This window comes from Gouania willdenowi, chromosome 7, assembly GCF_900634775.1.
Source record: "Gouania willdenowi chromosome 7, fGouWil2.1, whole genome shotgun sequence".
NCBI classification, from domain to species: Eukaryota; Metazoa; Chordata; class Actinopteri; order Blenniiformes; family Gobiesocidae; genus Gouania; species Gouania willdenowi.
Genome location: NC_041050.1, coordinates 39152621 through 39164919, shown reverse-complemented (window position 1 = coordinate 39164919; position 12299 = coordinate 39152621). Strand labels below are relative to the sequence as shown.

Genomic DNA, 12299 nt, shown 5'->3' with positions numbered 1-12299 from the left:
GTTAATTTATTTAAATGTACATATTTATATTTTTGCACAATTTTATAGTTTGTCTTTCCTTCAAAAGTATTATTATCATCATATACTATTATTATTATTATTATTATTATTATTATTATTATTATTATTATTATTATTATAACAGATAATAAATACAATTGTTCTTAACTGTGTTTATTCTTTGTTATTGGGGAAAAGTATTGATGTATAACTATTAAAACTATAATAAACAAAGTAAATATGAGGAGGGATTTTAAGAGCTGTTTAAATAAAGATTAGGAGGTTTAAAAAAAAACAAAAAAAAAAACAGACGCATGCGCGCTGTAAAAGCGAACGTGTTCCGGTCAGCTGACCAGTGTGTGTGTGTGTGTGTGTTAAGTGTGTGTGTGTGTTAAGAAGCAAAGATGCAGCTTCACTGCCTTAAAGACGGATTTTCAGACTCAATCAGCGCAGATTTTCAAAACCTGAACAAGTTCAACGAGCAGGTAAATCACGTGACCCAGCCTGTCAGTCCCAGCGCAGGGATTAAGAATAATACCGATAATAACACTGTTGATAAATGACTTCATAAATAAATAAATAAAGACCTTTAATATTATAGAATAAAACCTCCATACAGCGTATAATAATAATAACAATAATAATAATGTTAAACGGTGTTTATGGATCAGGTAGAATCAGAACTGAGACTGTAAAGGTTTCACAGGCTGGGAGCATGAAATCATCCACAATCCCTCTGCATACAGGGGTGTCAAACTCAAGGCCCGCGGGCCAAATCCGGCCCATCAGAGCTTTCTATTCGGCCGATGGGAGGATTTAGTTCAAGATGGAAAATACAAAAAAAAAACATATTTAGCGCTGGATGGTTTAGTAGCAAATATTTCTGTTTTTCTAAATCCACAAATGAAAAGAGGGCGACGTAGATAAACGTTTAAATTCTGTTTATATGAATATATAAAAACTTTATGTTTCCTGCAGCAATTTCACCGATTGGAGGAAATTCTGTTCCAGTTCCTGTTGGAACCCAAAGAGGTGAATACACACACACACACACACACATACACACACGCGTGTTACCAGTTGATTTAAGGCAGTAACCATTCGTACGGTTGCTGTATCAATATACCAACATTCTATCCAAACGCAGCGCCCCTCATTGGCCAGTTTTGGTCACGTGACTAAGACTTCTTACACTTTCTTGATTTAATTATGTGTGTGTGTGTGTGTGTGTGTGTGTGTGTAGACGGAGCGCTTTGTCCAGCATCTCTCTGAGTTTGCAGGAGATCATGGGATGAGTTTTGGACCTCTGAGGAACCTGATGAAGAGCGTTCTGCTGGTTCCACAGGGTGAGGACACACACACACACACACACACACACACACACACACACACACACACACACACACACACACACACACGCTGATTCCTGTGTTTTGTTCAGGAGCTCTGAAGAGAAACCTTACAGCTGAGCAGATCAAAGAGGACCTGCTGACGTTAGGTTGGTTGGTTACACACACACATACACACACATAATGCACACACACACACCAGAGCTCGGCGATATGGATCAAAACTCATATGTACATTTTTTCTCAAAATGGTGATATAAGATTCAGAAAAACAATTCTTGGTTAAATTTGCTGATGATAAACACCACACAGGCTCATTTATTACCAAACAGCTGAACAATATGAGACACTTTTGGCTTTTTCTCCGCTTTTTCTCCGGGACAGCACGTGTGAGTGAGTTCTGTAGTGTAGCTTGTTTACTCAGAAATCCACTAAACTGAGCTTTCCATATTCTGAGAAATAACAAAAATAATCGTGTAATTTTCTATATCACCAAAATAGAAAACAATATATCTTAAATCTATAATATAATGCCCAGCCCTAACACACACAGTTATTAAGTCTTCTTCTGTCCCTCAGGACTCAGTGAGGATAAGGCCACTTCCTTCTCACAACAGGTAAACTCACACAGCATCAGTTAGTCTGATTACTAAATCATCCACAACAGTGTGACGTGTATGTGCGTGCGTGTGTGTGTGTGTGTGTGTGTAGTGGGATCAGAACCGATCTGCTCTGTCTCAGCTCGTCATCAGACACACGCTGATGGTCAACCAGCTGCTGGACATGGAGTGGAAGTTTGGAGGTAAAACCAGTGTTTTTCAACCTTGGGGTCGTGACCCCATTTAGGGTCGCATGAAATGTCTAGTATTTCATTATTTTTTTAATTACTGATTAAAATGTTTATCAATTTCTTATATTATTTTTAAAATCAAAACAACCTTAAACACAGTATTGCTGTGTATATATATATATATATATAATATAATTTCACTGTATAATCATGAATGTAAATCTAGTTCAAATAAAATACGGTATAAAAATATCTGAGCTGGCACAATTTGTCACTAATTCTGGGGTCACGACCCAAAAAAGGTTGGGACCCACTTTTGTAGAAATGATACCAGAGATAAGCAACGTTTATCACAGCGGGGCCATAAAAATGTTTGATCAGAGGGTCACATGATCAACATTCATGTTAGCATTGAGAATAATGACCAATCATTAATACAGGAAAGAACAAAATGTTTTTATTGTAATTTTGTGAGTTTTTCTCTCATTCTGTGTTTGTTGTTGTCTTCCTTGTTGTGAAGCATTTTGTGTATTTCTGTTCTTTTGTGTATTTTTCCTGTAAAATACATGTTTTTTGGAGTCATATTGTGTCATTTTGCATTTTTTTTTAGGGTAATTTTTGTGTATTTCTGTTGTCGTTTTGCTTGTTTATTAGGACTGGGATAGAGTAATTTTTCATGTTTTTTGGTGAACTTCTGTTGACATTTTACTGTAATTTTCTATTACTATTGTTTTGTGTGTTTTTGGAGTATTTTTTTTTTTTTTCTCTCGTCTTTTCCTGCAATGTTGTAATTCGTTTTTTTTTTTAATGTATTTTTGCTCTTGTTTTGTGTGTTTTTTTGCATTTTGTACATTTACATTCAGCTCAGTTTATTTTTATGTGGCCCCCAGGGGTCGCCAGTTGCCTATGATTGCTTTAAACCAACCTGTACAGTGCTAATCTGAAGGTGTTTTTTTATTCAGTAACCGTGGGAACCAGTGAAATTCATAAAGTCGGCAACATTTTCCTGCAGGTCTGTAGAAACACACACACACACGCTACACACACACACTCACTCACTCAGTGTCTTCTACAGTTGAAGTTTGTGGTGAGAAAAGGAAACTCCACTGAGAACATCTTTACGGGTGAGTGCGTGTGTGCACGTGGACTGAGCGTGTGCACGTGTATCTAATACTGTGTGTTTCTCCTCTCAGAACTCACACTGCCTCAGTTCTACAACTTCCTCCATGAGATGGAGCGAGTGAAGGCCTGCATGGAGTGTTTCAGCTGATAGTGTGCACGTACATATTAAACTGGAAGACATTTCTAATAAACATTATAGAGGAAGATTCTGCCCTCTCTTTAATACTCAAACACTTCTACAGGTTGGAATGATCCAAAGCAGGGATTTTTGGGGGCGTGGCCTACTCTACGCTGAGATTGACAGACCATGTGATACGACTGTAGACCGGGCATAGGCAACTGGCGGCCAGGGGGCCACATGCGTTCCACGGTCCAATTTTGTGTGGCCCCCAAAATAAAATTGTAATTCATTTAGTTGGAAGTTATATGAAGTTTAAAATAACATTACAGCAAAATGCACAAAATAACAAACAATAAACACAGTAAACAAACACTTTAACACACAATGACGACAAAAACAGCAGCATTTACAAAAGGACTTCAAAGACACGCAAAATACAACAATAAACCAAAAAATATAACAAAACACACTAAAAAAGAACAAAAATCCACCACATTATAAAGAAAATCTACAAAATGATTTAACAAAATGTTTTTAATAAAAAAAAAAAAATACCAAGAAAATCCCATGAAAAGACTACAATGACAAAACTGTTGTTTCCTGTGTTAATGCTGATTGGTCATTATTCTAAATGTTGATCATGTGACCCTTAGATCAGATGATCACATTGTGATTAAAGGTTCTCATCTCTGCTTTAGAACTTCATCTGTTTATTTACAGTTTGTGAGAAAACAGCAAAACATGTTCCAACTTTAAAACTAAACTTTAATAAACTTTAGTTTTAGACGCAAACGCACAAAATGACTGATTAATAATAAAACCTGTGTGTGTGTGTGTGTGTGAGGCTCATGCCGTTATGGGGACCTGAGGAGAAAAGCTGAGACACAAGGTCACATGACACAGGTTTATTAAAGTCACAGCAGCATCACAACACAACAGATGTCGGCAATGATCATAATCGGGACGACACGCACACACACACTCACTGTTCAGTGAAATAAATAAATATTCAAGTCAAAAGGAAACAAAAGGAATGAGTTTAACTCTTTAGCTACAACAACAATAAATAACATAATAAATGACCTTCATTAGCTGGTGTTCCCTTAGTGTTGGTCGTCAGAGCACAGCGCCCCCTGCTGCTCACGCACATGAACTGTTTCTATTATTTTATATTCATATTATATTCTCTGAGAAAAAGCCAGTGACAACATTTAAACTCTTTATGATCATATTTACATTTTTATTCCTAAACTTTAGCCTCATTCTGATCTTATTTACATTTATTTATTTCAGTTTAAACTTGAACACATTTTATATTTTATAGTTTAACTGCACAATGTCTCTGATTTCAAAGAATTCTAATATTTTACACTGGTTTAGGCTTTTTATCTCATCTTTTGGACAATTTGGAAACAAAGTTTACACTTTCTAGTCATTTTTATTTATTTTTTACATACATTTTATCCAATATTACTATAAACAATATTTATGATTATTTATTTTATTTAAATTTTAAATACTTTCAATAATATGAACAAAAAGTATCCACTAATTGACATTTATTAATAATTTTTTATCCCTCCCTTAAATGTCAGACATGTTTGCATTGTTTTTGTGTTCCTGTTTAAATGGTTTTGTTAATTCTAACAGTTTCTGACGGTTTTAACGTCAGCGTTTGTTTGCTTGGGTTCTGTTACTCTGTCTGAGGGACGGAGATGGCGGGTCCTTTGGGGTCATCAAAGCGGTCCATGGTGTGCAGCTGGAGGATCATGTGGAGGCCGTAGGTGAGAACCAGCACGATGAGCAGGCTGGTGCTCAGGCCCATCCAGATCCCTGGGGAGAAGAAGCCCGCGCAGTCGCTGGCGTACGAGAAGTCGCCGCCGCTCACGTTGAAGCCTTGGATCTGAAGATACATTTTTTTTTATTATTATTCTTTTCAAAATTAAAACAATCTTCAACAACTGTATTCTATATTTTCACTTCCTCAAATACAAATCTAAATATAATATATATCATTAAATAATTAATAAAATAATAATTTATTTATTTTTTATCACTAATCCTAGCTACGCTGTCTGTAACACAATAACAAATATGATCAAAAACTAATTCTAGAAGGAAAAATAAAGTCGACAGAAATGTGTGATATTAAAATGGGGTCACGACCTCTGTTCTAATCCCTGAAACATGTCACGTCTCATGATTAAAAGCAGCAGATGGCTCACCTGGAAGTCCTCGAAGGACACCCTCCACTGATTGGACGGGTCTTTGATGGAGCGCGGGACCAGCAGGGGCCAGCGGTAGTTGGTGACGGACTGACAGCGGTACGAGTACTCAGCCGGGGCGTAGACGCTCCTGCTGCCGTTAAACGTGGCTCTGGTGCCGTCGTACTCCAGTTCCACGGCGTCCAGCGTGAACCAGCGACGCGCAGACACCTTGTAATAACGCTGAGTCATGGCGAAGCTGCAGGAGGAGACGCTCAGAGGTTAGCTTAGCTAGGACGATGGGAGCTCAGGAACGAACTGGATCTCAGGGACTCACACGAGTTTGAAGCTGCGATGGCCCAGAACGTTCTCGTAGTTCAGAACCAACCTGAAGCAAGCGGACAAAAAAACCACAGAAGAAGAATTATTTACCAGAAGAACAAACATGTAAAAAACAAACATTATCCAAAACCTGCAGTCCCACATGTTTGGTTAGCTTAGCACGTAACAACCAATCCCACATGTTTGGTTAGCTTAGCATGCAGCCAACAGTCCCACATGCTTGGTTAGCTTAACACAAAGTGACCAGTCCTACATGCTTGGTTAGCTTAGCATGTAGCCACCAGTCCCACATGTTTGAGTTAGCTTAGCATGTAGCCAACAGTCCCACATGTTTGAGCTAGCTTAACACAAAGTGACCAGTCCTACATGCTTGGTTAGCTTAGCATGTAGCCACCAGTCCCACATGTTTGAGTTAGCTTAGCATGTAGCCAACAGTCCCACATGTTTGAGTTAGCTTAACACAAAGTGACCAGTCCTACATGCTTGGTTAGCTTAGCATGTAGCCACCAGTCCCACATGTTTAGTTAGCTTAGCACATAGCAACCAGTCCCAAATGTTGGGTTAGCATAGCAAGTAGTCACCAGCCTCACATGTTAGGTTAGCGTAGCACGTAGCAGCACTGTGTGAACAGGGTCAAAGGGTAAAGGGGCGGGGCTACCTAGCTTTGTTCTTATCACAGGAGGATCCGTGCAGTCTGGGTTCAACTCCCTCTCCAAAGGTGGAGGGTGTGAGGTCGTGCTCCTCCCAGCTGCCGCTACGCAGGATGCTAACGCTCAGAGCTTTAGCCCATAGCAGGATGCAGGTGGAGTCTACTTCCTGTTCACAGGGCAAGCAGAGGGAAGCTGTCAGGTGTTGTGTGCGTACTGGTAGCTGTGTTAGTAAGTGACTGACCTTAAACTCCACTGGGGCGTAGATCCCAGCCTTCTGCTTCATCTTACGCTGCCTCTCTCTCTCCCTCTCTCTCTCCTTGTATCCTCCTCTAGCCTGGAGTAGAGCACGCCCTCCACCCACCACCGACTCAGAGGACAGAGACGGAGCCTCCTGGGGGCGGAGCCAGAGAACAACACCACAAAGGTTAAGGTCCTTTTTCCTCAGCTTACATTTATGTTCTTACTTTTACAGTGTGTGTGTATGTGTCTCACCCTAGAGGGCCTCAGTGCCGTATAGATGGCTGTGTAAGGTATGGCCTGCACAGACATGATACCCAACACCTGACCAATCACCTCGTCTGAAACAGAGTCAGCTGATCGTTAACATAAATGTTCTCCATGAGTGTGTGTTGGATGGATCAGAGCAACCTGAAGTAAAGACTCCAGACTTTTAGTTGTAGTTCAGGTTCAAACTTCTACAGACTTTAATGTTTCATCAGATAAAGATGGAAAGGTTTGGTGCATTGCATTATGGGATGTGGAGTCCTGGAGACGGATGAATAGAAGTGTTTTTTAGTCACTTTGTCAGAGTTTTAGTAACAAACACAAATCAAATCACAGTAAGAATGAAGTAAAAACACATCTATGCATCCGTCTACAGGACTCCACATCCCACAATGCAATGCACCAAACTATACCAATAAGAGAGTGTTTACAGTGGAAATCAGAACTAACTACATTTTTTGATCCAATGATCTTGGATTTACTGATCTGTGAGGCCAACACTGTCTTTATCTAATTAAAAACAAATGTCTCCAACAATTTAAAAACTTCATTTGTATATATATATATATATATATATATATATATATATATATATATATATATATATATATAGAGCCATAACATGTTTTTAAAGCATCATAAAACATTTCCGTTAAAGGTTTAAATAGTGACAGAGTTGTTATAGAACGATACTATTAATGTTGTTTTGATGACAAAACTCAGGTTTTCTAGAATCTGTTCAGATTGTGTCACACACTCACCGTTTCCACTCAGCACGTCTTTGGCCGACATCAGATCAGAACTGTGAGGAGAGAACACGGAGAGAGACGGACGCCATCTTTGTTATTTTAACACACATCAAACCAGGGGGTGTCGCACAAAACCAGGAAAGGTGATAAAGCCTGGAAAAATCATCTATCCTGGATAAACTTGTCCCTTAATGAACGAAAGCTGGCTAGGTTTATCCAGGACAAGTAACCATGGTGATTTAGCCTCTACAGCTAACCTGTAACCATGGTGATATAACAACCAGGATAAAGTTATCCCTGCTGTGGCTCTGCTGTCAGTGCTGTGACAAATGAGTGTTTTATAGAATATTCATGGTTTTTATACACGTTTCTTCACACAAATATTATAAATAGTCATTTAATTTGTCCATTGACTTTTGGTTTTAATATGTTTTATTATCATAGTTTATATATAAAGATATAAAGAACATATAAAAAGACAAGATTTGATGAATGAAAGTGAGAAAGCAGATGATTTATTAGAAATATTTTCCTTATTAATAAAACACCAACACTGAAAAGTTAGAAAAGATACATAATAATCTGACTTTACTCATTATGACTAAAATGGAACTCATTTTTTTCAAGTGAGTCCTAAAAATAAGAAAATTTATGGTTTATTGTTGGATCTGAAGGTTTCACATTATTCTGACTTCACTTTTTAACTTCACAATAATTATTAATTTCATTTATTTTTCTGTCAGGACTCTGGATATTTTGTAATAATAATAAATCCTGCTTGTGGAATTACCGTCAGAGGTTTGATTTAAATGGATTATTGGAGTCATTTTAAATTTTGTTAAATTATAGATGACAAATTCTTTCTAGAAACATATATATACATACGTATATATGTAACATAGCGCACGGTCATGGTTTGTTGTAATGATGGATCAGTGCTAGATTTCTTCCCTCCCATGTAAGAGACCAGAGTTATCCCGTCTTATTTACACTGTGAATTTCCCCTTTGGGAGATCAATAAAGGTCTACTTCAATCTACAATAATGTAATAATCAGTGATTTATTAAAGTGATCAGTTCCACCTCCTCTTACTATAACTATGAGTTCACTTTATTAATTCTACATGTTTGGGATATTTATGCATTAAGGAGGTCGGCCTCTCTCTCTCTCTCCTTCTTAGCAGCGCTGCTGTTCTGTTTTTCCGTATCATGTTTTATTTCTCCATCCTGCTGCAGAAGCATCAGTTATTCACAGGTATTAACGACGCTGAGCATCTGTGATCCATACTTTCATCAGTGATTCTGTGATCGTATTCATGGTCTTCTTAAGAAAGCCGTGACCGCCCACTTATCTTTATGTTTTGCTACAGTGTTTATTGTTGATAAAATGGGTTAGGGTATTGATATTATGAAGAATCGTCATTTATTTTCAGTTGAATAATTTGAGGAAATTTGCAGGATTTAGAAAAAATACTAGGTTTTAATCGGCTAACAAATGTCTGGATGTCAAAGTTTGCTGTGATCTGAGTGCGTGTTTGTTTTGGTGCATTTCTTGTGAATAAATATGAAATGAATGACAATAGTTAACTCCATTAAACGTATAAAGTGCGTTTGGTACAATTTCAGGATGTTTATTAATCTCTAATGATGACTGGTTTGAGAAAGACGAACAAATAAAACAGTGTAAACTGCACAATAACAGATTTACATGTGCGTCATGTTTCCTATTCCCCATGAATGCATCACTCTCTCTCTGTGCGTCACTCACCCGACGCCATACGGCAGCCTGAACACCAGCAGAGCTGCCGAGGAGCCGTTGAGCCTGAGCTGGCTCAGAGTCTCAGGGTCCATGTACAGAGGAGAGGTCTCCAACTGGTCCTGGAGCTGACCAATCACAGCGTTGGAGGCGGGCCAGGAGACGGCGGGGAGCACAAGGCGGGAGGACGAGGAGGTCAGGGCGCTCTGAGAAGAGACAAAGTCAGAATGCGACCCCCAAAATACAGGTCCCATAGAGCGGGGACCCCCACTGTAGCTGAAGGTGGTGAACACAGACATGAACAGATGGAGACAGGACCATCTATAAGGGGGAATAAAGGGGAGAGATTTTTGGGGTCCATCCATAAAGTCAGTAAAATGATGGTCCATTGTTCTATGAATCTGTGATAACCACATTTATTTATTCATCTGAATAATATCCACTGTTATCCAGGAACGTTTATTATTAGTCACCTTAAAGATGGAAATCCTGGTTTTAATCATAAATAAAATGGTTCAAAGTGACCAAAAATGGTGGAAAAGGAGGTGAAATGGGATTTTAAAAACCACATGAAATTGGATAAACAAATTAGAGTGGATAAAAACAGACAAAAAAGTGGTAAAAATGGTTCAAAGTGTCAATATTGTAGCAATTAGTTTAAAATGCCAAATAATGGGCATGACAAGTTAAACAAGTAAAAATAATTTAGAAATATGGTGAAAAGAGGTTAAAAGTGACAATAATGGGTCAACATATGTGACATTAGGTGGAAAAGTGGTGGAAAGGTGCTGAACATGTCTGAAAAGTAGAAAAAATGTGCAGAAAAGACATTGAAATGTGATGTAGAAGTGTCAGAAATGGGAGTAATGTAGTAAAAATGTATTAAAAGGAGCAAAAATATGGCAAGAAAAAGTGATGAAAATAGGTTAAAATATGAACAGTTTGGTTTAGTTGGAGAAAAATTGTAAAAAGAAGCAAAAATGGGCTCAAAAAGTTAAAAAAATATTCTTAGTTTCTTGAAGGCATCTGGCGACCCCCTCCCAGTGCCCTGACCCCAAGGTTGAGAACCCCTGGTTTAATGGACCAGGAGATGGTTCTGACCTCCAGGTTTGGGAACACGCTGTCCTGTTTGTTCCCGAAGGCTCCTCCGTACAGGGTGAAGTCCTCCATGCTCATCTGAGGAAACAAAGGTCAGAGGTCACAGAATCACCATCCTGTCCCTGAGACCCTAATGTGGTCCAGTACCTGGTCCTGCAGGAACAGAACCACGTTCTTTGGTCCCTCCTCCAAAGCCGTGTTCAGGTAGGAGCTGAGCTGCTGCTGTCCCACGATGTGACCTGCAGTGGGAGGAGTCAGAGTCTGCCCCCTGGGGGGGGGGGGGGGGGGGAGGTTAAGATTACTTTAAGGTTGCAAAGGGGCGGGAAATTTACTTTAAACTTCATTTCCATGGGAAAAGCTCGGAAATGGTGGGAATATGTGAAAATATAAACTTTTCAGTGAATTCTAGTGAATAGCAAATGTAAGAAAATATTGATATGGCGATATGTCGCCATGCGATTATCATATGGATCCAAAAAATGTCCCAATCAATTTTTTAATTGTGTTTTTTTTAAGAAAAAAATCTTTAATTGTGCTTGAAAGTTGATTGCACTTTATTTTCATAAAACATACTTGGCAGTTTTAAACATTTAGGAACTTAACAGAATCAGAATGTTTTGTTGAAAGAAAAGATTCTGAAATATTAACTTTTTAGTAAAATTCTAGTGAATTGTCAGTAATATTGTAGTGATTATTAAGAGTAAAAAAAAATGATTCAGCAATATATCATTGCGCGATTATGGTATCGATCAAAAGTCCCAATCAATTTTTTTAAATCATGTTTTTTAATTTAAAATAAACATTTAATTGTGCTTGGAAGTTGATTGCACTTTATTTCCATGAAACATACTGGGCACTTTTTACATTATAATTTTAATTAATTTGACAGTCTGATTAACAAACCACTTGTTTGTTATCTTAGTTCTTTAAATACAGTTAATTACCATATACTTGTTTAATACCATTTTGTATTTAAAAAGGTGACATTTATAATTATTTTTTATCGCAAGATCGGGATATATCGTGTCGTGACATGCAAATCGTATTGTATTGTCAGTTCATAGCAATGTACACCCCTAGTGAATATTATAATGTATGAACTAACAAATGTTAACATTAATCCTTTATTTATCTAACGACACGTGAACGTTAAACATCGTTTTTCCATCGTGATGATGATGATGACCGTGATCTTCATCACTTCATCCTCGGAATGAAGTGATGAAGCTAACGGTCTGAGCGACGGTAAATAAAAACACTGTCCTCTAACGGAGCCGCACTCACCCTCCGCTGGTCCACAGCAGCAGCGGCACCTGGTCGCCGCGGCTCACCGGGCTGAAGGTGCTCAGCAGCCCGAGGAGGACGAGCCGAGTGGCGGAAAGCCAGGGTGAAGAAACCGGAGCGGTCGCCATCTTTGAGCTTCTCTGTGCGCGGAGCCGCAGTGACGTCATCACGTCAGCTGGAGGATCACGGAATCTTCTTCTGTGGTATTTATTGGCAGTTGGAAATAACACTGGACATGCATTACCGCCACTTAGTGTGAAATAAAATAAAATAAAACGTTTATTTCCAACCTGCAAAATTGTATCTGTTAAAAGTTTAACATGTTTCTCCT

The 12299-nt window shown here is 38.5% G+C and overlaps 2 protein-coding genes across 3 annotated transcripts; one reads left to right on the top strand and one right to left on the bottom strand.

Annotated features, from left to right (window-relative positions):
* Positions 1-319: 319 nt before the first annotated feature.
* On the top strand, positions 320-3467 carry commd7 (COMM domain containing 7). Of its 2 annotated transcripts, none has more exons than XM_028453610.1 (9): positions 320-485; positions 979-1032; positions 1244-1346; positions 1442-1498; positions 1929-1966; positions 2061-2151; positions 3102-3151; positions 3215-3263; positions 3333-3467. In XM_028453610.1, the coding sequence occupies exons 1-9, from the start codon at positions 405-407 to the stop codon at positions 3407-3409; spliced, it is 600 nt and encodes a 199-aa protein (XP_028309411.1). In that variant the 5' UTR covers positions 320-404; the 3' UTR covers positions 3410-3467. The 2 variants fall into 2 exon arrangements, with proteins under 2 accessions (XP_028309411.1, XP_028309410.1); XM_028453609.1 differs by having other exon boundaries at positions 1244-1352; positions 1391-1498.
* A 1588-nt stretch (positions 3468-5055) lies between these two features.
* atp6ap1a (ATPase H+ transporting accessory protein 1a) lies at positions 5056-12143 on the bottom strand. The gene is made up of 11 exons (XM_028453608.1): positions 11969-12143; positions 10832-10952; positions 10688-10762; positions 9599-9792; positions 7844-7884; positions 7071-7156; positions 6820-6969; positions 6587-6744; positions 5924-5974; positions 5608-5845; positions 5056-5285 (listed from the first exon to the last, which is right to left on the bottom strand). Exons 1-11 carry the CDS (start codon positions 12133-12135, stop codon positions 5076-5078), a joined length of 1491 nt encoding a protein of 496 aa, XP_028309409.1. The 5' UTR covers positions 12136-12143; the 3' UTR covers positions 5056-5075.
* Between the last annotated feature and the right edge of the window lie 156 nt (positions 12144-12299).